The sequence below is a fragment of the Taeniopygia guttata genome, chromosome 18 (genome assembly GCF_048771995.1).
Source record: "Taeniopygia guttata chromosome 18, bTaeGut7.mat, whole genome shotgun sequence".
In the NCBI taxonomy this organism is placed as follows: domain Eukaryota; kingdom Metazoa; phylum Chordata; class Aves; order Passeriformes; family Estrildidae; genus Taeniopygia; species Taeniopygia guttata.
The window spans coordinates 7,314,589-7,338,979 of record NC_133043.1 but is presented as its reverse complement, the minus strand read 5'-3'; the positions used below and the strand labels follow the sequence as shown (position 1 = coordinate 7,338,979).

The 24,391-nt window shown below is 54.1% G+C and overlaps 1 protein-coding gene across 11 annotated transcripts in view; it reads right to left on the bottom strand.

Moving 5' to 3' along the window:
* Positions 1 to 233: 233 nt before the first annotated feature.
* Positions 234 to 24,391, bottom strand: part of SEPTIN9 (septin 9) — a 126,130-nt gene continuing 101,972 nt past the window's right edge. For all 11 annotated transcript variants that reach the window (XM_030287064.4, XM_072936890.1, XM_030287066.4 and 8 more), the window contains 9 exons: positions 17,341 to 17,532; positions 15,018 to 15,146; positions 14,538 to 14,619; positions 13,718 to 13,855; positions 7,913 to 8,030; positions 5,550 to 5,645; positions 4,642 to 4,738; positions 3,116 to 3,167; positions 234 to 2,352 (listed from right to left, as the gene is read on the bottom strand). In XM_030287064.4, coding sequence (XP_030142924.4) covers positions 2,217 to 2,352; positions 3,116 to 3,167; positions 4,642 to 4,738; positions 5,550 to 5,645; positions 7,913 to 8,030; positions 13,718 to 13,855; positions 14,538 to 14,619; positions 15,018 to 15,146; positions 17,341 to 17,532 — 1,040 coding nt within the window. In that variant the 3' untranslated portion in view covers positions 234 to 2,216. The remainder of the gene's footprint in view (positions 2,353 to 3,115; positions 3,168 to 4,641; positions 4,739 to 5,549; positions 5,646 to 7,912; positions 8,031 to 13,717; positions 13,856 to 14,537; positions 14,620 to 15,017; positions 15,147 to 17,340; positions 17,533 to 24,391) is intronic.

Genomic DNA, 24,391 nt, shown 5'->3' with positions numbered 1-24,391 from the left:
TCCACCTGCCTCCCTCAGGATCGGGCTGGCTCCAGCCCAAAGGTGCTCAGCAGAATCAGCTCCAGCAGTTTGGAGAGTACCTGGGGCAGGTATCCAAGGTGGGGTCAGGAATTGTCTTTCACCCCAAACAGGGCAGTTCTGGGGCTGGACTCTCCCATCACACCCAGCCCTACAAGGTCCATGCAGCAACAATTCCACCAAGGCTGGGAACAGACACTTCCAAACAAGCCTCCTTCTATTTGCATTCGAAACATTTATTTTGGGAAATACATATTAAACACTATTATTTATACAAAAATGGACTAAATTTTCATAATGCTTATAACCCCCAAAAGGCCATTTTAATAGATCTGGATGAAGGGTTTTTTTATTGTTTTATTTTCTTTTTTTTTTTTCCTTCAAAAAAAAAAAAAAAAAGTCAGGTTACAAAGGAGAAAGCGGCGTGTCTTGCTTGGCCCAGCTTGAGATACCAACTAGAGGAAAAAAAAAGTTTAAGATGGCATTTGCAGAAGTGCCTCACACAAGAGGTTTTTCTCCCCTTTCAGTCTTTTTTTTAACACTTGAAATATATATTTTTTTTTTTCAGTTAATACATTTTTCGCTGTTGCTTTTGCTAAAATATAGCAAGTCAGCAAGTAGAGAGCTGCTGTTCCCCAACAGCTCTGTGGGGCTGTTGTGGAGGGGGGATATGAGTGGAGAAGGGATTCTCACAATGCACCCCCTGCCCACACCCCTTTGGCTGCTGGGGGGGACGTGTGGGGAGCCCCAGAAAACCTGGACATCCCCAGCAAGGGGAGAGAACCTCCTCCCTCCTCCTGGTCACCTGTGCTGAGCCAGGCTCTGTCCCCTGTGGGCTCTGCAGGTGCCTTCCAGTGCTAGAGGATGGGACACGCTGCCACTTCGGTGTGTGCCCCCAAAAATGGGTGATTTGCAGAAGTCTTTTTCCCTTGGAGAGGACTGAGAGACACCAGAAAGGCAAAGGGAGCTGGGGAGAGGGGCAGGACTGCAGAGCTTTGCTCCAGGACCCCCTGCTCCTGTGTCACAGTGCTACCTAATGCTTGCAGGGTCTGGTTTACTGGAGACACGCAGAAAGAGAAGGCTCTGGGGGCAGAGCAGGGGGAGCAGCACCCACAAACACCCCCCAGCCCCCACCCCACAGCTACAGGGGTCAGTCAGCACATGCACAGACCCCCTGCACAAGGACCAGCAAAACAGGAGCATCTTCCCTGGACACACAGGGGGACCCAGGAAATGAAAAGGAATTTACAGATACCCAAGAGCTTCCTCTGTCGTGGGGAAAAGCCCAAGAATCACAAGGGTCAGACAGGACAACCCTCTGCCTCCCACCACTGCTTTGCAGAGACAAAGTTCCACGCTCAGCCCCCTCAGGACAAACACACTCAGAGCCTTCAGAGGACAACTGAGTGACACACCCAGCTAAGTGACAAATAAATACACAAGTGTTCCCAGGACATCAGCCACGGCTCTGGCACAAGGGAGAGGGAAGGAGAGTCTCTGTGGAGGCTCACAGCCTTCTGCAGGCTGCAAAGACAGGCAAGGCAGACCCTCCCTCCCCTCTCCCACACTATTGCAAGGTCTCAGTCTGAAAAGGCACTTCTCCCAAAGCAGGTCGCTCTGCCTGGCCGGGGCAGGGCACTAAACACTCCCAGTTTATTGCATGTAGACAGGGTACAGGGGCTGGGTTGGGGGCTGGAGGGTCCCAGAGGGCTGCAGAGGGCTCGGAGGGGCAGCAGGACACAAGGATGGCACTGGCTGCTCTCTTCATCCCACCGTACCTTGCTTCCAAGGGCTGCATTCACCTGGAGGAGCCCTCGCCTTCAATGGACGGAGAGGAGCCTCTGCATGGAGGGGCTGTAAGGACTCCCAGGGCACCCCAACCCTGCTGGCCCCACAGATCTGCTCCCCTGGGCTCGGCTGGGCGGCCACAGCTGGGGCCAAGCCAGAGCCCGACCTCCACGGGGACGGTCCCCGGGCCAGGGGCGCCGCTCCGGGGGCTGAGCACAAAACTCACGGAACACGGCGGGGGCAGAGCGGCCGCCCCGCTGCACGTCGGGTTATTTGGTCAGTTTACATGGCAGGGGGTCAGGGAGCAGGGCAAGAGGGACAGTGGCAGAGGATTTATATAAAAATAAAGGGGGAAGAGGGGAGAAAGAGCGAGCGTGAGCGAGCGAGGTCCTGGCTGCGGCGAGGGACGGTTACATTTCGTTGGCCACCAGCTCCCTGTCAGCCACGCCATTGGACAGAGAGCTCTGGCCCTCGTTCAGCCTCTTCACCCTGTAGGCTTCAAAGTGGATGTTGCTGGTAATATCCTTGATGTTCTGCATGTGTGTCCTGCGGGGAAGGGAGATGGAGCGATCACACCAGCCCAGCCTCTGCGCCCCAGCCCTCGTCACCCCAAACACCGCCCAGTCCCCATGTCCCCTCCTGCCTTGCTGGTTCATGGGGCCTGTGGGGCACAGGAGGGAAGTTAAGGCAATGATGGCAGCACTATTGGGCAGCAGGAGCTGAAGCCTTCACTTGTGCCTGGGCACACAGGACCTGTGGCTGCAGAACACCCACCCAGGGAGATCCTGACCCCGCTAGTCCTGGGGTGAGGTTTTGTAGCCCCACACAACTCTGCCGTGTCCACAGTTTACTTTGCAGCCAGATTGAGGAGAACCCCATGCCTCCCCTCTAACAAGCCCAGGGGGCTCAGCCTCCCTCTGCCCCAGAGCAGGGACACTCGTTTCAAGAAGGCCATCACCCAGACCCCACAACAAAACCCCAGTGAAGGGCGATGTCTTTGAACTGGGGGTGAGATCTGGCACTGGTGAGGGAGCACTAAGACCAAAAGCTGCTTGCAGACGAGCTGGAGCCACACTGCCAGCAGTCCTGGAGTGTGTCCTGACCCCTCCACTGCTCCTCTCCCCCCTGAACTCAGTCCCCAGGGAGTGGGGCCACCCCTTGCAGAGGGGCTGCAGAGTGGCAGCAGGCCAGGAGGGAAGGCAGGGATGGAGCAGCAGAGCAAAGCAGCAGCTCCTTCCAGCTGTGCTGGGCTGTCCCCTTTCCCTGGATGCCAGCTGGTGACCAAAGGCTCTGGGGACAGGGCACTGACCTGATGAGGAGGTCCCGCAGGTAGGCGAACTCACAGTGTGTTGTGTTCTCCACTGGCAAGAGAGACAGAAAGCCATCAGTGAGCCCCCATAGCCAAGCAGCACCTGGGGGCTTCCCCAGCCTGTGGGGGGCTCAGATGGGCTCAGGGTACAAGGGCAGGACTCAGGAGTCCTCTTTGCTGCTGCAAAGCTGGCACCAGGTCCCTGCCCCAGCTCAGTCCTGCTGAGGGCAGACTGAGCACCCACAGCCCCTTCCCAGTGTCCCACCAAGGAGGGAGCTCCCAGCAGCACCCCAGCACAACCCCCAGAACCCCAAACAAGACAGGGGAAGGGCTGTGGTGAGCGTGCAGGGAGCACCAGGCGTGTCTCCACTGAAGTTTCATCTGTAGCTCAGCCACGAGCATCCTGCAGTATCCCAGGCACGTGCTGAGGGCTGCCAGGGCTGTGCAAGGACATGAACTCCTGCTGGCAAAGGCCTCTGCTGCCAGAAGGAGCAATAGGGAAAAATCAAGGGGTGCTGCTCCACCACAGTCAGTCTGACAGCTGCTATTTTACCCCTAATTTTACTCAATTTAGAGGAAGAACTCCTCTTTAATTTTTTTTTTTACCTAAACAATTCTGTACATAGAATAGTATAATATTTTTTGTTGGAGAAGACCTCTAAGATCATTGAGTTCTTCCACTAAACATCATGCAGGAGTGGCAAAACACAAACACTGCTGTGCAAAGGCTGCCTGTGGCCATGGCTGTGTCCTGGGGGTCTCCCTGTGCTGAAGGCAGATGCCTTCACAAGTAGAAAGTGAGGGTTTAATGAATCCCACTGAACTCAGACTGTTCAGGGACACAGCACGAGAGGGCAGCAGAGCTCCAAAATACACTGATTTTCCTGGCAGCTTTGTTAAACCATCCCTCAACACAGGATTCCTATTAAAAAGACTCTAAACGAGAGGAACCTGTGAAGTGAAGGGGAGGAAGATGAGAGGGGTGGCACTGGAGATGAGCCAGCTGGCTGCCAGAAACATCAACAGGGAAATGTGTAGATGTGCTGGAGCCAGGAGCTTTCATCTAGCCTTTAAACCATGATTGTAAAATGGAGAAAAAAGGGAGATGCCGCTGGGAAATGGAAGAGGGAAGAGATCCCACACAGCCACCAACCAAAGGCATGTTGGGGGTACAGATCCCAGGGGAAGGTTCCAACAGGGGATTGAGATGTGGGGATGTCACTGGTGTGCCCTCAAATCCTGCCATCAGACAATTAAATGTGCAAGAAGAACAAGCCAGGCCAGGAGACCCCCAGAAATGTCCCCTCCAGTACTCAGCAGCCCCCCAAGACAAACAAAGGCCCAGGAACCCAGCACAGGAGCATTGGCCAAGGTGTTTCCTGCCTTCAAACATCAGGAAAATTATCTTTTTTTGGAGGGGCAGAGAAGAACCACATCCAGCTCAACTTCTACTGCTGGTTTTGGACTTTATTGCCTTCTGCCAGGGCAGGGAGGTGGGCTCAGGAGGGGAGGCAAGGATGAGGTACCTTCAATGGTGCCCCACTTGGTCTTCCTCCCAAGGATTCTTCTTCCATTCACCTGGTACTCCTGGTCACTGCCCACCACTGCAAATGGGATCATTTCCTGTGGAAAGGGAAAAACAAGGCCGTGATTTCTTCTGAGAACTGGTCAGGAAACCAAACCAGTGACCAAAGTCTGACATCCTCCTGCTTCCAGAGGGGTTTCATGGGATGAGCTGGTTTGCCCCTGATGTTCCTGAGCAGTGCTGCCTGCCAGGGCCCACAGGCAGCCCAGGACTGGGTACCAGCCCCTCCTGCACATGTGCCCAGCCTAAAACCAGCCCAAACCCAGCCTAGTCCAGTCCCTCATTGGCAGGCAGCAGGTACAGCTGGAGCAAAGGGATCCCAAAATTTCCCTGGGAATTTCCCCCAGCATCTGGCAACCTGTGGACAACTCATTTCCTGATCCAAGTTAGTGTCTTTGAACATCAGAGTCCCTAAAAGATGCTTTTCTTCCTCAAATTTGTCCAATCCACTGTACTGTGCCAAAAAATTGCTGGCCAATTCTTGCAGCATGGAAGGCAGCCTACAGGTGAAATTCCATCCCAGTGCTGGGAAGGCTGCTGCCCTAGCCAGGGATGGGCAGGCACCTCTGTTTCCTGAGCCTGGGGCAGGGGAAGAGGCCATGGACCCTCTGCTGAGGGCACCTGGCAGGGTGGAGATGGGAAAAGAGTATGGAAAGGCTTTTCCAGGAGCCTTTCTCACCCTCTTTCCACCCCTGCCCTGAGCTCTGGCAGGATCCCTGCTGCTGGGCAAACCCCGTGGACAGGGACAGCAGCTTTGGGAAGAAAACAGAGGCCTTTTGGAAGGGAACCCCCAGGACATGCCCACCCCCAGAGCTGCAGGGTCTGCCCAGCCACAGCCCCTGCACTGACCCGGAATTTCTCGTTCACCAACCGATCTTCAGAGTCCTCATCAAACTCCTTCTGGGGGTACACGTCGATCCCGTTGGCCAGGAGATCAGCCATTATCTAGGAGGGAAGAGCACAGGGACAGGTGAAGGACAGGCAGGCACAGGAGATGCACTCCCACCACGGCTGCTGCTGCCAGAGGGTCTCTGAGTGATGCCCACCACTCACAGCAGCAGCATCCTCCCCCTCCATCCTAAATCCGGCCCACCTGGGGGACAGAGACCTGTGCCACACACCCACCAAGAACTTGCCCTGGAACCTCTGCAAGGTCCTGGTGCCGAGGCACAGCTCAAGCAGAGAGTGAGATGAAGTTACACGAGCTGGATGTTGTTTGGGGATTGGAAAAGACAAACAAGACAATCCAAGCTGCCCAAGCGAAGGGGAACACAGCTGCCAGGCTTGTAACACAAAAGTGAAAAGGCTTTGTGACAAAGGTGAAAAGGCTTTGTGACAAAGGTGAAAAGGCTTTGTAACAAAGGTGAAAAGCTGCTCTCTGGGGTTTGTTTACACTCCTTGGATAAGGAGTGTGATCTGGGGGGACAAGGACACAGCTTGGAAGGGCAGACTCTAAGGACTTTGCCTCTGTGCAAGGCCAAGAGATACTGAAATCTGATTCCTGCGTGGAGACTCAGCTCACAGAGAGTTTTGAAGGATCAACCTTCTCCTACAATGCTGCAAACCCAAACCCAGGCTGGCAGCAGCTCCCACCAATTCCTGTGGCAACAACTCCACACCAGTCCTCCAGTGCAGGCTGGCAAAGCAGTGGATCCAGCCCAGGGGGTGCCCCCAGCTGGGCCTCCCACCCCCCACCAAACCCCACACTGGGTTTAGGGGAACAACCCAACAAAGCCAACTCCAGGGAGCACATTCCACTCCCTCAGCACAGCACTGGCACCAACCTGCAGCCAGGCTGGTGCTTCACATCCCCTGCCCGCCCCATCCAAACCTGAAACCTGTCATCTTTCTGAACCCCAGATGCAGACAGGACTCTGCTTTTGGAAGCACACATGCAGGCACACTGGAATGAATGAGTGGAAAAGATCCCAGCCTGTGCCCAGCTGGCCTGATTTCCTGCCCTCTCATCTCCTGGGAGCAAACACACCATGTGGCTACGTGTTCTCCCTCCATCTGAAAGGATTTGGGAGGTCTGGTTATAATCAGGAAGCAATCAGAGATAGGATGAGCTCGTCCTGTGCTGAGGCAGTGCAGAGCAGCAGAGCCAGGCACTGTCCCCATGGTCTTCCATGGTATCAGCAGCCAAGGGTGCCCAGGTGACATCTGAGGTCCCAGACTGACTCGGTAGCACCAGAGCCAGCCACTCACCTACAGACACAGGGATGGGAGCACTGGTAACCTCTGAGTGGAGCCAGCAGCCTGCAGAAGCCACCACAGAGAGCAGATGTGGCACCAAGGGCTCACCCCTCCGTGCCCCCTCACCACTCCTTGCAGAGCTCTGTGCAAACAGCCTGACAAGCCAAGGGAGCCCAGCCTGGATCACCCCTCAGCTCCATTCCCAGCCAGCCTCCAGCCAAGGAAATTGCTTGGAGAGTTTGGATCAGCCCCCAAAACCAGGCTGGGTATTTCAGGGCATGGAACTACCCCTGGCTAAGGTATCTATAACCAAAGAAGTGCCCCTAAAACTACCCTTTTGGCAAGATTCTCTTTCCCTTTACTTCTCCCAGGTCAGACTCATGGATCAAGGAGCTTGGTGGTTTTTACTTCTGCAGGGAATGCTGAGGCCATCACGCCTGCAGCCACATCCACCACCCACACAAACGGATTTACAGTCCCTTACCAAACCCCAAAACGGCCACCTCCACCTCTCAGAGCACAGCCCATGCCTTGCTGTGCATTCAGACAGACCCTCCTCAGCTCCCAACCACGGGAATTTCATACCTTGCTTCCCTCTTAAACCTCACCCAGCAGAGCTCAGCAAACCCACAAGTTTTTGACTGGTTCCTGTATCAGTGCACGATGCTGCAGAGAGAGGCTTCTCTAGCCCCTACATGCATCAACCTCCCAAAATAACAGAAACCAGCCTGAAAATAACAACAACAACAACAACAAAGGAGGCAGGAGAAGCAGGCCTGGAGCTCCCAACTTATCCTGCACTGACAAAGATCCAAGAGAAACACAAGAAGTGCCTGGAGAGCAGGGCTACCCTGCGGCCACGCGGGATCGCTCCGAGCTGCAGCCGGAGGAATGCGCTGGGCTCCCGGCCAGGCCCTGCCTGCACAGCCCTGCCAGGAGAGCCACGAGGGGGGCAGGGGCAGCAGGGGGTGGGCTAGCACAGATGGGAGCCCGGGGAAGGGGCAGCAGCCCCTTACCCGTTGTTTGAAGTAGTCCCTCTCCTCCAGCGTTAGCGTGTCGGCTTTGGCGATCACCGGGACGATGTTGACCACTTTGCTCAGGCGCTTCATGAACTCGATGTCCAACGGCCTGAGCCTGGAAAACAGCAGGAAAAAGGAGATTTGAAAACAGCAGGAAAAAGGGGATTTGAAAACAGCAGGGAAACAGAGATTTGCATTCCTGGAAAACAGCAAGAAAAAGGGGATTTGAAAACAGCAGGAAAAAGGGGATTTGCACTCCCAGGCTGCTGCAATCCCCTGGCAGGGAGGGACATTGGAAGAGCAGACAGAGAGGGAATCTCTTCCTTTCAGATAGGACAAGTAAAGACATTTTCTTAAAAGCACAACAGCAAAGAGAGGGTTTGACAACACTTTAAACATTTCCCTTTCAAAGCTGCCGCTATCGCCTGTGAACCCTCCCAAAGCCCTGTGAAGTGGCAGAGGGCTTTTATCTCTGCTGGGCCACCGGGGACTGCAGGAACTTGCCCAGAGCTACTGGTGTCCTTGGTGGAGCTGGGGTGAGAGCAGAGGGATTCTGGCTGCAGGGCCAGCCTGCTGCCGTGTACAAATCAAAACCTGCTCCAGCTCTAGCCAAGCTGTCACCAGCCATCCAGGGACAGCACAACCTGGAAATGGCCACAGCTGACTGTCCCTGCTCACACTCCCCCCTGTGTTGAGCAGTAGTTGCTTGGGACAGCTTACTGAGAGTATTTCTGCATACCCCATTTAATATCTCCTTCATCATTTGCTCCCAGAGTATTTGGAAGCAACTGTTACACTGGTGGCACAAAAGCAATAAAATGTAAATTAATATTTATGTTGTTCAAAGTGATATAGATGCTTTATCCAGAAAACTTCATGCTGAAGGTTTATCATATACCTGCACAGGATTTTGATTTAGGGAGCCTTTAAGTTCTCCATCAATGTCACACAACAATCTGTGACTCATATTGGTCTCTAGATTTCTTTCAAAGTGTCATACAAAAAGGTTGTAAGGAAGGCTTTACTTTAAGTAAACCCTAAAGTCTGTGGTTGTGCACAAGCTGGGAGTGCCTCTCACATTCATCAGCTGGGATTAAAAAAAGCTCTGGACATTCTCCAGGGGCTCACAGAGCACAGAAGAGATGCTGCTTGTTCCAGAGGGCGAGAATGTCAGAAAATCTCTACAACAAAAGTCTCAGCAGAGGAAAGCTGCAGGGATTGCATAACCCCAGTGATCAGCACCTCGGGAAACCCCTCCCTGCTGACAGCACTGACACAGCTCCACTTCCACACTGCTCCACGTCCAAAGCCTGCACACAGCGATGAAGGCGCCTGGCCATCATCCCCCTCCCTGCTCCTCAGTCCTCCCTGAAGATGTTTTAACTGCTGGGGGTCCCAAACCAGGAGAAAACCCTCCTTGGGACACCTCTAGGTGCTCTGAAGGTGAGGGGGACATGCAGCACAGCTGAGTAGGTGTTGCCTTGAAAAGGAAACCTGGAGGCCCCAGGGTCCCAGGTCACCTTTGGGCAGGAGGTGATTGAAATGAGCCCTCACTGAAGGGCCAGGAGAGCACCCACTGCCAGCACACTCAAGCCAAACCCCACCATGGTCTCCTCGGCCCCTACAAAGGGCTCAGAGACCCCTGCAGACTCAGGCACAGGAGAGCAGAGGGGAAGGGACTGATCCTTGCCCCTCAGCAGCCACCAGGCAGTGTCCCCATCCCACGGGGACATTTCTGCCTGGCTCCAGTGCTGAGGGAGGGACATTCAGCCCCAGAAAGACCCACTCAGCTCCAGCTGACCTGAAAAACAGCAGCTCAAGGCTGCCCCAGAGCAGCCAGCACTGGTGACCCAGCTGAACCCTCCCCTGGTCATCCCCTCTCCCAGGGATGGAGCTGGACTGTGCCAGGTGGATCCTGTCCCCACACACCAACAACACACACAGCCCCGAGCACATCATTAGCACAGGGACAAATGAGGTCCTAACACAAACACAGGGTCACAGATCACCCTGGGCCCCAGGAAAGAGAGATTTTGGCTATTAAAGGGAAAAAAGAATAGAAAAAACCACAAGGAACCCCCCATGGACACATCTAAGCTGACTTGCTGCTGGCAAACATTGTTTGGAGCTCTGCATAATGTATTTCCCAGACCTCCAAGGAAGTAATGCAGTAATGCTCCTTTCCCAGCAGAATTCTTTCCCCTCCTCTCTCTTTGCTATTTTCCAAACAATTTTTCTCCTCTAAAAGCTTCTTCCCCACTGAGCCTGTGTTCCTGCCTCTTTCATCAGCTTTTCCTTTAAAGACCAGGATGCATAGGGAGCCAATGCAGATGAATCCACAATCAAGCAGACATTAGAATTTCAGCTCAATCTACATGTTAAAAGCTCGGTTCCATCCCTCAGATCCCTCACTCATCCCAAGGATGCCACAGTGAGCCAGGAGAGGAGGCAGAGCCAGGGCCTGCCCACACCCCTGCTGTGTCCAGCAGCATCCCCCAGGCACAGTGACCGTGTCCCATCTACCCCCAGGCACCTCTGACACAACTTTCTGCTCCCATGGGCTCCTGCAAGTGCCTCATCCACGGAGGTCACCGCCCTGCACCACCCTGAGACTCCCCAGCAGAGCAAACTGTATGTTTCTAGGGTTTTCTGCAAGTTTCTAGATATTCTATCAACTCCTGCTAGGTAGGTAGCTCCCCCAAAACCTTAATTATGTAAAAGGAAATGAACCTTTTCACTAAGAACAATGCCTGCCTGTAGCTACACATCACATTCATGTGAAGACACCATGGATTAAGGTGGTGACAAGTGCTATTTGCTCCAAGCACATCACAGAAGAGAAAGGAAGACTCAAGAAAATAACTAATCTATCTTCCTCCCCTTCTCCAAATGGTCCCTGATATTATGAACTTATAATATAAATGTATTGGGCTCTGCTGGGAGGGGTGGAGGAGCTCAAAGGGGAGTGGATGGACTGGAGCAGGAGGTGCAGCATGGGCTCAAACCACTCCAGGCGGTGCTGGTTGTTCCCTCATCCCCTCCTGCTGTGGCCTTGGGGGCGGCTGTGCAGCTGGGCACACCTTGCCAGGGCTGGGCACCACACAGGACACACATTATTTCTGCCACTGTGCACACACAGGATCTAAGCACAGGCTCATTCCTGCTGCTTCCCCTGAAATGCTGTTACAGGAATGAAAATCCACAGTGAGCTGTGAAGTTATTTCCTTTTGGTTGTGCCCCAGACCAAACTACCAGCAGGAATCTGAGCTGTGTGTTAAGCAAACACCAGTGAGGACCCAACTGCTGCCCAGCCCCATCACCTGCTCCAGGGAGCTGCTGGGCACCTGAGAGGGGCAGCCAGAGGGCAAAGAAGAGTAGGTGGCAGTTCCTGAGCCAGCAGCCCAGGCAGAGGCAGGAGAGGTGCTGATGAGGCCAGGGAGAGTTCCAGAGCCATTCCTGAGCTGAACAGAGCTCTGCAGGGGTCAGAGCAGGGATATTTATTGGGTGGCAGAGCCCAGCCTGTGCAGCTGCAGCTGGAAGCCCCTGCCAGCACCATCCTCAGCCTTCACAGGCACGGTTACACGGGAGTGTTACAGGCTGTGTGTGAACTCCCTCATGCAGCAGAAACTTCTCTGCTGATTAACCCTGGAGCTGCCTGGATGGGAGGGCCAGACTGAAACTGAGCCAAGCAATCCTACACTCTGGCCTCCAGATCTCTGCCCCAACTTTGCTGTTTTTTATCCCTCGCTCCTTTTTATCTAGGAAAAAGCAAGCTCTCACTGCAGGCTTAACCCAGCGGCCTGCAGCACTTACAGGGAGCCCTGTGCCATGCCCATCCACATCAGCAGCATCTCCCCAGGCAACACAAACACCCCGTGCAGGCACATCCCAGGAGGGCAGCACCAAGCACTCGGGATGGTGAGTGGATGGTGCCATAGGGGCATGCTGGGCTTCTCTGGAGCAGGGTGACAACGTGCCCAGTGCAGGTCCCTACAGCTCTACCAGCCACTGCCATCCTCCCAGTCACCCCTGGAGAACACAGAGGCACCACAGCAAGGACCTCAATGCCCTTCTCATACCCTGCTGCCTCGACCAGGGCACAAACCTGCACCCAGGTGTGTGTGACAACCCCAGGACAAGGCTCCCCCACAGCATCCTCTGCTAGAGCACTGTCACAGCAGCTCCTGCAGGAGAGCTGCCCACGTCACCCTTTGCTGGGATAAAAAACATCATTTGGACTTCACAAGAGGGCAGAAAGGAACTCCAAAGCCTGCTTGAGCTCTCAGAGAAGCAGAATTCCCGTCAACCTCCCCCTCCCAGTGGGGTTTGCCCCTCAGGTGGCAGGAGGGGATGGGTGAGCCGGTGACAGGGGGGACAGCCCCAGCCAGGCTCTCAGCCTGCAGGGAAAGAGGATCAGCACAGGGCTCAGCAACAACAGCCCCCAACTGCCGGGCTCGCTCGGATATTGGAAACACATGTTCACTGGAGAGAAGGAAAAAAGGCAGCTGAAAATCCACACAATTGCTGTTGGCCGGCGGGTGAGGGAAACCAGAGCGCGGCTGGAGAGGCTCCGCCGGGGGACACGGAACAGGGCTCCACATCCCCTCCTGCTCTGCCAGGCACCCAGCACGCCCAGCCCTCCGAGCATCTGATGGGTTCTGCAAGAGTTAAACAGCCACAGGGCTGAGGAAAAGATGGAGCACAGCTAAAGCTGCAAGTCAGACCTGCCGAGGCAGGGGCTGCAGATCTGGGCTGAGATTAGTGGGAGCAACATGTTAGACTGGCCTAAAAATGTCATTTCCCTTTGAAACCTTCTCTGTTTTATTGTGTTCAACCATAAATGTTTCATCAGCCCCTCTGCTCCCGATCAGTTACACAAGAGGGGCATTACTGGCCCATGCAGTCATTTTATTCCAGTGAAGGATGCATTTTTGGTCTACCCACTGACAGAAGCAAAACAAAGTCTTTTCTATTGGAATAAATCTCCACATGGGGAAGTGGAAAAGGCTGACATTAATACAGTGCTGGAGGCTTAAGTTTACTTTTGAAAACAGACCCAAAAACATCCCCAATGCAGACAGAGCCAGAAGTGGAAGGAATTGACACAAATCAAAAGGAAACTTAGGTCTCATTTTCTGTTGTGATACTTTAAGTCACATTTTTCAAGACATTTTAAGTGCCCCAGATTTTCAGGGTGGGCTGTGCGCCTAGGAGGGAAAAAAAAAAAAAACAGAAAAGGAAAAAAATATAGAGTGAGATCTGGGCCTTTTGATGTTGTCACTTGAAAAGTGCCAGAGCCAGGAGAACTCTGGGCTGAATAAACAGCATCCCACTTGCAGACTAGTCAAACAACCTACAAAATACCCTTACAGGGTGAGGATGCTTGCTGCCTTGGAAGCACAAGGAAAACTGGCTTCTCCCCTTACAATGTCAGGGACAAAGAAAAAAAAAATATTAATGTTCTGCTTGCAAAAGTAACCTCTCCATCCAATTTGAGACCTGTGTCCATTCTTGGTCGAGCAAGCCAGGTGACCACACCAAATGCAGCAGCTCCCAGGAGCTCAGAGAGGATTTCATGGCCCTTCAGAAGAGAAAACACCACATTTCTCTGGGGTACAGCAGCTCTGCTGTGTTACTGCAAAGACTCCAGATGATACAGCCCTGAGGATGGCTTCAAGCTGTCCTGGAGCTCCTCAAGCCCCAAAAACCAGGGGAGGATCCTGGGCATAAGTGCCCTGAGGGCTGAGCTGCTGGGCTGTGCAGAGGGAAGGCTGAGGGGAGCAGGGACAGCGGGGTACGTACGAGTGGCCCGTGGCTGGGATGAAATAAATACAGCAGTGCACCCTCGTGTCGGGGATCTGCTTCTTCCTGTTGATGTTGATCTCCTCCTGCAGGTACTTCTCGTACTGGTCGTTGATGAACTTCATGATGGGCTGCCAGCTGCAGAGAGAGGGCAACACAGGATGGTGTGAGGGACCTGGACCACCCTGACCTTCTGCAAGAAGCAGAACTGCAGAGCCCGGGGTGCTCAGCATCTCCTAAATCACAAACCCCAGGTGTTCACTGCTTAGCAGCTCCATGCGCTGCTGCAGGAGGGGATTTACTGGCTGCTTTAGACAAGCAAGTGCCTAAAAAGTGCTCCCTTCTCTTCTTGTGGACCCAGCTGTGGAGCAGCAGTGCTGGGACCATGCCCTGGCTCCTTGCAGGATGCCACAGCACAGGAGCATGAGCAAATCAAAGCCCACAAGCCCAGGCCAGCTGGTGGTGGGGACAAGGTCCTTGCCATGGGCCAGCCCTGCCCAGCCTGGGGGCCATCCTGCAGAGGCAGACACTGTGCCAGGGATCCTGGGCAAGAGTTCAGCCTCCAGAGCCACATGAGCAGGGTCTGGGGACTGGCCCTGCTGGCACACAGCTGCTCCCAGCCACAAACAAAGGTTGTCTCATGGCTGGAACAGCAGGATGTTTGTGGCTCTCACGGGGAGCATGGCACTGCTCTGCCACCACAACAAACTCCTTCCTGCTGCCCACGGAGCAGTGCCAGGCTCCAGCCCTGGGCACAGGGTCAGGGTGTGCTGGGGCTCTCCTGCCCTCCCCCTGCAGCCAGGGCAGAGGGGCAGCTCACCAGTTCTCGTTGTTGATGTGGTCCCCAAAGCCCGGCGTGTCGATGACTGTCAGCTTCATGCGAACCCCCTTCTCCTCAATCTCTGGAAGAGAGGAAAGCTGCTGTGTGATGGGTGCTCTGGCCAAGCCCACCATCCCAAAATCAGCTGCAGGGCTGGAGCTTGCTCCCAGGGGAGAAATGCACCTTCACAGCTCCTCAGAGGCAAAAATCAGCTCTCCAAAGGGATCCAGCCCTTATCCACCCTGAAATGCCACCCCCACAGCCACCTCATTGGTCCCTTCCAACACAATTACTCAATGCTGATGAATAAATAAAAACCAGATGTTTTCTCAGCCCTGCAAGCATCTCTGGATGGTAAAAGCCCATTCAGAGAGATAAGAGTGGAGGTTTATGGAGGTCCAAAACTCTGTGAGTCCCCAGAGACACAAGGCAGAGCAGGACCTAAAGCCAAAGCAGCAGGTGGGACCTGCAGAGCCTCACCGTGAGTGATGGATTTGATTTCAATGGTCTTGGGGATCCTCTCCTCAGCAGCTGGCTGTACAGATTTCCGGCTGATCTTGGATTTGAAGAGGGTGTTGATTAACGTGGATTTCCCCAAGCCACTCTGACCTGGAAGAGAGCAGGATAACCCAGAGTCAGCACTCCCTGCTCTGTCAGGGGCCAGGGGATGGGGCTGCTGACAGACTCAGCCTGCACCGGATCTGCCAGAGGGATGGAGGGAGGGATGAGGAGCAGCTGCCCCCCTGCACTCCCCCCAAGCCAAGGAGCTCCAGTCCAGCCCAGCCAGGAGGATGCTGCAGGTAGCAAAGCCCCTCCCTGGCTCCAAACCAGCAAATTAAGAGCTGGTTCCCTGCATCCAGGCAAAACCCCAGCAACCCCAAGGACTAGCAGACAGTACTGGGGATGTTTGAAGGGCTGTGGTGATGCTCAGCAGGGCAATGGGATCAGGGAACCCCAGGAAAAAGCATCCCAAGTGTGCCTTCACTCTCCTGCAGTCTGCTCTGTCCAGTTCCACAGGAAAGGCTTTGGAGCAGCTTGGCAAGCCTTTATCTGGACAGGACTAACAGCAGCAACAATCTTCCAAACCTCAGGCCTGCTGCATCTGCTGCTGCTTCCTTGACAAACTTGCTGCTGCAATCAGCCCAGCTGGCTGCACAGACACAGGTCCATGCCAGGAGCTTCTCTGAATCCCACAAACAACAGCCCAAGAAGCACATGAGATTCCACAACTTTAGAAAAACAGCTTTTAGAAAAGCATTTTCATGCTTCATATCCCTGAGCTGATGCTGATCTATGTGGAAAGGACACCAGCAGCTCCTGACTCTCCAGGAACAGCTGTCCCATGAGCTTGGAGAACAATTTTTCCAGAGTACAGAAAACAGAATTAACTCCTCAAAACCCAGGGAGCTGAAAAATATTAACTCCTGAAAGCCCAGAGCCCCCTGCAAACACTGCAGAGATCCTGCACACACCATGGGGACCCAATGGCCCCGTTCTGCCAAGACACATTACAGACAACTATCAGAGCATTGGGACCTTCCCCATAGAGGGAATGGAAGTATCAGAGTGGGAAAGGCTGAGCATCCACAGAGCTTGCTGGAAGCTCCAGCACACTGAAATCTTTAACAGAATTAGCAAAAGGTCTGGATCAGACTCTTCCACAACCCCAGGCAGACCTCCAGGGTGCCCTGTGGGACATCCCACAGGCACCACGCCTGCAGCCTTACACAGCTCCTCCCAGGAGGATAAGGGACGGGGAGGCCCCATCACCACACCACTGGTCACTGCCTGGATTTACTCCCCTCATCACCCTGGCAGACACAGGCAGGGAGAGCTGCTCCCAACCAGCCCAGCCCCAAGGAGCACAGCCCAGCTCCCACAAGGGGCTCCACAGCACCAGGTCAGACATTAATAGCTGGAAAAGAGCAGAAAAGCCCCATTTCTTTCCCCTTTTTCCCCTTGGCTGGTGTCCCACAGTGTCTGACCAGCTCTCCAGCATTTTGGAGGTCAGTGGCTGTGCCATCTCTGGCTTTGGGGGCCTGGGGGCTGCAGGAGCACAGATCCCCACAGCTGAAGCTGCATCCAGAGCAGCAGTGATGCAGCCAGTGGCCATTAGCCCAGGAATGCTAACGAGCAAGGACTTGTGGACAACAGGATTTGGGCACACAACCCTCCAGCCCTCCCTCCTTGCATGTGAACACCCCCTGGGACACTCTCATCTCTGCTGTGCCACCCTGCAGTACCCAAACGAGGCAAATGACAGAGCTATGCAAACCCCTCCTGCTGCTCTTTATTTCCATCAGTAAATCACTGCTTTTGGCATTTTTTCCCTGGAACTTGTAGCAGGGCTGCCTGAACACAAAACAAAAAAAAAAAAAAATCACAAACAGGAATTTTATCCCAATTGTTGGAGGTACCTGCAGGGATGAGGGTTCTGGAATACCAGCAGCAGTGCAGCAGCCCCTTGAGCCCTTAAATGTGCCTTCTGACTGCTCAAACCAGGGCAGGACTCCCAGGAGAGCTGTCAAGGGAGCTCTTGTGAGCCCTGACGTCCCTCAAGGTGCTTTCCTCTGGGATGTACCGATGGATAATGCACCCCAAGATGCAGGAGGATGAGGACCACATCACACAGACAGCTTTAACTCCAGCTGAGCCCAGGTCAGCTCCTCAGGAGCAGGGATTGCTGAGTGCCAAGGCAGAGCTCTCAGCGCTGCTCCCGAGGCGGCTCCAAAGGGGACAAACATTGTGGTGGCACAATGACAACACCCAGCCGAGCACACTGCACGCAGCAGGCACAACTCACCCACAACCATGATGTTGAACTCGAAGCCCTGTTTCATGGCTTTCCTCCTCAGCTGCTCCAGGATGGCGTCGATGCCCACGTAGCCGAAATCCGCAGCCGGCTTGTCCGGCCGCGCCGGCGCCGCCTGCTTGGGGCCGGCATCCCGCGGAGCGTCCGTCATGGCGGGAGCGTGGCTGGGAACGGCCTCTGCACCTGGGGGAACACAAAACACTGCTCAGAGGGGCTGCTCCTGGTGCCTCAGCTTTTGGCTTTTATGTTCTTCAGATTCTGTTTTAGCATTTTTTTTTCTGCTTTAGCTTGTGGGTCTGGGCTTTGTAATAGGGGATGGTGAGCTCTCTGCACAGAGTAGGGAGACAAAACAATTCCTGCTCCAGCTGTGCACCAAGGACAAATCATCCAAATCTCAGGCCCAAGAGCACAAACAACATTGGCTGAAGAGAGAAAAACAAGAAGGATGGGAATTCATGGGCTAAAGCTGGAATTGGACAATGAACTCCAATATGCAAATGGAGCAGAACTTATAAAAGTGAGAGACCCCATGACCAGTCGTCCATTCTGTGACCATTTTGGGTCCATCTTGGGTGTAGCCCTGGCTGGGCTCTTGTGCTGCCCAAGGTGTACTCATTAAAACCTTGTAATGAATCCCTGCTTTATTCTTTAACTCCATCTAGCCTCTGTTCTAGGTCAGCCTTCACAAGGCATCACTCCTGGCAAGGAATCACAGGAGCTGCCTGCTGCAACCAGAGCAGGAGCAAAGCACGTGCAGAGACTCACGGTACCAGCAGGCTGGGAGAGAGGAGGAGTGTGGGATCTTCCTCCACAATAATTACATTAAATTTGGGATTTTCTTTCTCTGTTTACTGTTTTTACTCCATCCCTGCCCACTCCACCAAACCTGCCACGGCAAAGGGATGCTGCTGTGGGGGTGTGAGCACACCAGATCCCCCAGCAGCTGATCTGCTGCCACAGAGCAGGACCCAGCACCCAGAAAATCCTCAGCCCACTTCTGGGAGTGACAAAGGCTTTTACCCCACAGCCCCGTGCCCAGGCACAGCTGTTAAAGGCTGGCAGAGCTACACATCCCACTCCTGCAGACCGCTGGAATCACAGCACGGTGCACACTGCTGGTGTGAGCAGCTCAGCCACGTTCTGGGGAGCTGGCTGGCTCTGCAGACACAGGGAGTCCTTGGCATCCACTGCCACGTGCCCTCCTCGAGCTCCAGCTGACGCAGATCAGAGGCTGCCGGCCCTGGCTTGTGGAAAACCCAACACATTTGCATCAAGACGTTGTGCCAGACAACACCCACGCAGCCACGGAGCTCCTGTGGTCTCGCTCTCGTTCTGTCCATATCTGCTCAGAAACCCAAACCCTTCAGCTTCCCTCTGAGACAGACTGCCTGTCTCTCCTGCAAGATGCTCCAGCCTAACAAACTTCTTCAAGAGAAGCAAATTTAAAACTATTGCCTCAGCCAACAGCTCTTTAAGAAAAAACAGGGAATTATCTACTCCCCTAGACACCAGGCAGGAGCTGCCAGCAAGGACAAAGTGCCCCAAGTGTACTTTGGTGATGTGGCCTTGTCCCCTGCCAGCCTCAGCTGCTCTGCATCACCCACAGCAGATACAGCAAATATCCCAAAGGCAGAGTGAGCACAAGATCAGCCCAGTCCCCTGCAAGCTCCTGGGGGCATCAGCCACATGCAGCTCGTTCCTCTGGCACAGGCACAGAGAGGGAGGTTTTAGGAAAACACACTTCTAAGAGCCCTCCCCACCCCAGGCTGCTGCTGCTCAGTGCCTGGGTCCCTGCACCACCAGCCTAAGTGAGCATTTTGTTGTTGCTCAGTGTTTTGCAATGATTATTTATTATTCTTTAATAATTTATTATTATGAATAAAAACATTATTATTTGCAAAGTCCTCACCCCTCCAGACAGTAACACAGCTGTCAGTTCATCTCACCCTACTTATTCCTGGCTGCTTTTCTCTCCCTCCCTCTCTCTGTAGGAGTGTGGCTGGGCCAAAGGGGCTCCTCCAAACACAAACCCATCATCCCTTTTCCTCTGGCTGTCTCAGACTGGACCCTGCTGGGGTCTGTGAGGTGGAACCACATTCTTCCTGCAAGCACAGCACACTTCCACATGCTTAATATAGGCAAAGCAGAAAAAAAAAAAGGAAAAAAATAAAAAAAACAAGCCTAGAACTAATCCCAAAGACTGTTGGGTCACCTTGAAGACTTTTTTTCCAACCCTCAGCCCCAGCTGTGCAGCTGAGCATTACTCACAGAGCTTCTGGAGAGCAAACATGCCGTCCCTGAAAGACATGGGAGCATCCCACTCCTCCAGGGAACCCTGCACAGCTGGAATTGCACTGCCATGGGACCATCCCACTCCTCCCAGGAACCCTGCACAGCTGGAATTGCACTGCCATGGGAGCAGGAGCCCTGCACAGCTGGAACTGCACTGCCACGCTGCCCTTCACAAAACCAACCAGCCCAGCGTGCCTGAGGCCTCACCACAAATCCCAAATTAGCCCCGTTCCAAAATGGCAAGGCCAAAAGTAGCAAAAAAAAAAAAAAAATCCCTTCATAACATTAAAAATAACCCCAACAAAACGACAACTAAATCATGTGGAAAATATGCTGCCACCAGCATTAACACTGGGTTATGCAATGGGTTTAACTCCTCCAGGCACCACTTGTGTGCATGGGACAGCCCCAAGGATGGGACAGCAAACTGGGACACTGGGCAGCTAAGGTGCAGAGAAATTAAGAAATTAAATAGAGCAGAAAGCCACCCTCCACTTAATAAAACCAAGAGTATCTCCAGCACCTCAAGGAGAACTTGGCAGCGTGCAGAGGGGCTGACCTGTCCCTGGGCAGGGGGATGTGCAGGAATACTGTCCCCAGCACAGGGAGCAGACACTCCTCACCAAACTGCCCTCAGGTGGAGGAGAAGGGCTCAGGGGTCACCAGGCTCCAGCCAGACCAAAGCCACAGAAGAGCAGCACCCCTGTCAGGGCAGCCCATGTGCTCCAGCTGGTCTGTGGGGAGCTTGTGATTTAAAGCACCTAGTCCTGACTGGGATAAAATACAATAAAATCAGTATATTCCAGCTAGGAGTGTCTGCAGGACAGCAGGGATGCAAAGCCATTGATGCACCAGCAAACTCCCAAGGGAAATGCCACAGCTCAAATGTGCAGTTTTTTGGGGTTTTTTTCCAGCTTCCCAGCCCTGAGATTGCCTTTTCTTAGCAAAACTCCAACGTCACACTGGGCTCCAAGGGCTTTGTGACAGCAGAAGGAGAGTGCAGCCAAGCACAGGACCACTCAGTGGCACACAGGGATGCTGGGCCAGGTGGCAGGGAGCACTCCCAGGAGTCACTTGTCTAAAAAATAAAGATCTTAGAAATCAATTGCAGCAGAGCAGAGGATTCTTGGGATGCATCATGGGCACATCCTGGATTTGTGTGACCTGCTGTTCTGTGGTGCTGTCAGAGCCAGTGTCACCAAGCTGACCCTTCTGGAGCACTGTAAGAAGGGATGGGTTAACAAACACACCATTACTGTCTGAAATCCCTGAGTGCCACCGAGTCCTTGGCAAGAGCAGGACCAGACCTCACATGATTCACCATGGTCACCTTAACCCAACTGTTGTCCCTCACACAAGGGGCCATCACTTCACTGACAGGGCAGAGAGCTCAGAGCCTGCAGCTCTCTCACACTAAAGTGTTCCTGGATAAACATCAAGCACATGGGAACAAGTGCTTGTGCCATATTTAGACCTCCCCTGCCAAGAAAACCCTGTCCACGTGGGCACAGGAGATGTGGAGATGACCAGGGCAGCACTGCACCAAGCAGGGACAGAGCCAGAGCTCCGGCTCGGGCACGGCTGACTCAGGACAGCTGCTCCAAAGTTGATCTTGCCAAAGGCTCAGGGCTGTTGCTCTGTAATTGATGCATATCAGACACGAGCCAAAGCCAACATCTGTGAAGCAGCAGATGAAAGCCACCCCGCAGGGAGGGAAGCCCCTGGGAGCCCCCCAGGGACCCTCCTGCTCCTTCAGCCAGCTGGATGCCGTGTGCTTTGGGATGGGCTTGGCCAGGGGCTGCTGGAGCTGCTGTGCTGGTGCCACAAGACTGCCACAGCCTGGGACACTGCAGGGAGGGCATGTGAGGACAGCCATGGGCTCCCCAAAACCCCGAAGCCAGGGGTTGGTAATCCTCCCTGAGGGTCTGGGAGAGGGATCTGCAGGACTGCAGACACACAAGGGTTAAAGCACCCTCGCAGAGGCTGAGCTGGGAATGTCTCACTCACCCCAGGCCTGGCTAAACTCAGCAGCTCCATGCTCTGCTGGTGATCTGGAGTGGGGCTGGTCGCAGACCTGGTGCTCAGTGGCTGCACAGAGGAGCCAGAGAGAGGCCAGGAGGCTGCACCTCTGCCACGGCCACCCATCAACAGATCCAAACCACCTCACACTCTAGGGGTGCACACACAGAGCCAAAATGGCAATGTTTGGGGAGTAAATCCAGGAAACACCAAGCACTGGCCACCTTTCAATGATGCTGCAACCAGTTCTGCAGAGCTACAAGCACCCAGAAGAGCAGGACACTGTGGATAACTTCCCTTCCCTCCACACAACAGAGGATGGAAATACCATGGGCTTCCAGATTTGTGGGATGGGTTCGTGCAAACACAGAGAGCAGGTTCACAGCAGTGAACAGTGGTGTATCAGGGTGTGAAATCACAGCCAGCCAAGCTGAGTATTCACAGATGTTTTCACAGGAGAAGTGTGAACCACCTTCACCTTTCAAGTTTTGGGAGCAGCTCTCTTGGAGAATCGTGCCAGTAGGGTGTCACAGAGACATTTGTAGCTGGAAAGAGAGAACCTACAGCTCCTGGATAAGGACAGCTGGCTGTGGGGACTGTGGCACGCATGGCCTCCAGGGCCTCTCCCCTTGGCACGCTGAGCAGTGACCACAGGCTGTGGAAATGGATCCAACCTGCAGAGGAGGTGACAGGGGCACAGCTCTCCCCTCCAAGGGGATGGGACAAATCTCAGCAAAGCCAGGACTGGATATAATCCCAGCATGGCCCAGGCACTGCTGGTTTTTTCAGCTGCCACGGGACCCCCTGGTGCTGAAGGCGGCAGGTCCCTGCTGGATGTGTGGGTGCCAGGGAATGTGAGGCACAGCTCACTCCAAAGCTGAGGTGGCTCAACCTGGCACAAAGAGCCAGTGCCACAGACCCTGCAGCACCAAACTGTACCTAAGGGACATTCCCATTATTCAGCTGCAATCACCAGCACCTGGCTGGCATTTCCAGACACAAGCCGAGTCTGTCCCTTGCATCCCTAGGTTACAGTTTCAGGCTGGCCACCAGCCCAGGCCCACCTACCAACCAGTTATGTTTCCTTCTCAGCTTGTATTCCCACCTGGGTGCCAACAGCACAACACAGAAACAGCAGAGTGTGCTGAACTCTGCTTCATTAAACCAAACCCATCCAAAAGCTGTCAGAAAAGTGACCAGGTGCCTTCTGAGCACGCAGGATGCTCCAGGCTTGAAGCATTTTACTCAAGTGAGGAATAAACCCGTTTTCAGAATTTAAAAAAGGAGGCAATGATTCCTGCTGTGGTGTGAGTGCTTCCACAGGCAACCAGTTGAGCCACAGCCCTGAGGCACAAGCCACGGGCACACATCACATGCAGATCGGGCACACATCACATGCAGATAGAGCTGTGCGCTTCCGTCCTCACTCACTGTGTGCTTCCCCTCCTGCTCCGGAAGCCCAGCAGTCCCCTGCCCTCTGCAGCTCAGCCCTCCTGGCTCCTTTATTTACAAGAGATGGATGCTTCAGGGCTCCCCATCACTGCTTCCCTTCCCATCTCCAACCCTCCAGCTGCTGCAGGCTCTGCTCATCAGCGTTTCTGGGCTGGGATGGAGGAGCCAGCTCCATCAAACCATGGTGCCAGCTCCACAGCCTCAAACTGCTGCCCGTGGCTCCCAGATGTGGTGTCAGGCTGGCCACCAGGCTGACCACAACCCTGCCCTGGCAGCACAATCAACAGTGCCACATTCTCAGTCCTCCAACCACGTGAGACAGCAGCTCTAAACCGCTTACAAAAACCTGCAAAGAGTTGTTAGGCTCATTTCCTCCATGTTTAAAAAGGAGATTATCATGAACAAACCCACGTCTCAGCTTGGACATGCAGAGATCTCTGGCCATGCGGCCCCACTGATCATCTTCTGTAAGGAGCTTCTTCCCGTGGAGCTGGAGCAAGGCTGGCCCCAGAGAACACTCCGGGGTTCAGAACTCACTGGGAACACCCCACTGAGAGGAACCTTCCTGCACACAGATCTCAGCAGAAGCTGCTCCATCAACAGGCCCCATGTAGCCCATGCCAGCGGCCAGCACAGCCCTTACTCCTCGCAGACAGGCTCAGGGTGCCTGTGCCCAGAAGGATCCAAAGACACCCACAAAACTGATCCTATGGGGGCTCTGAGGATGGGATCCACTCCCACCCCTGCCCACCCAGCCTGGACAATGGCACTCAGCCCAGGAGGGACATGGGGACCCTCCCCAGCCCCCAGGCAAGGGACAGCACCCTTCACTCCTATCACCAGCGCTCTGCGGAGCTCTGTGCTGTGTAAACAAAGAGCCAGGCAGCGATCCCCAAACTCAGCTTGTCCAGACAACACTGCAGAAGGAATGAGTCGGGCCAAGCCCCAGGAATGGCACCGGGCACGGCTGAGTGTGCCCAGAGCTGCACTCCGGGGCTGATGCCCCCGTCCCACGAGGCACCGACCGCAGCCGGGGCAAAAAGAGGAGCGAGCCAGAGCGATTCACATCCTCGGGCTGGCAGTTCAGCTTTTTTTTTTTTTTTTTCCCCTTATTTTTTCTTCCCTTTTTATTTTTTTTCCCCGCTTGGTTTTGTTCTTTGACGGGCAGGGTGGCAGGGATTTTTATTTAATTTCTTTGTTTGTTTCTGTTGTTTTCTCTCCTTACCAAAGGCAGCTGCGCCCCAGCCGCCCCCCGAGCCCTTCAGCGGGGGCAGCAGGC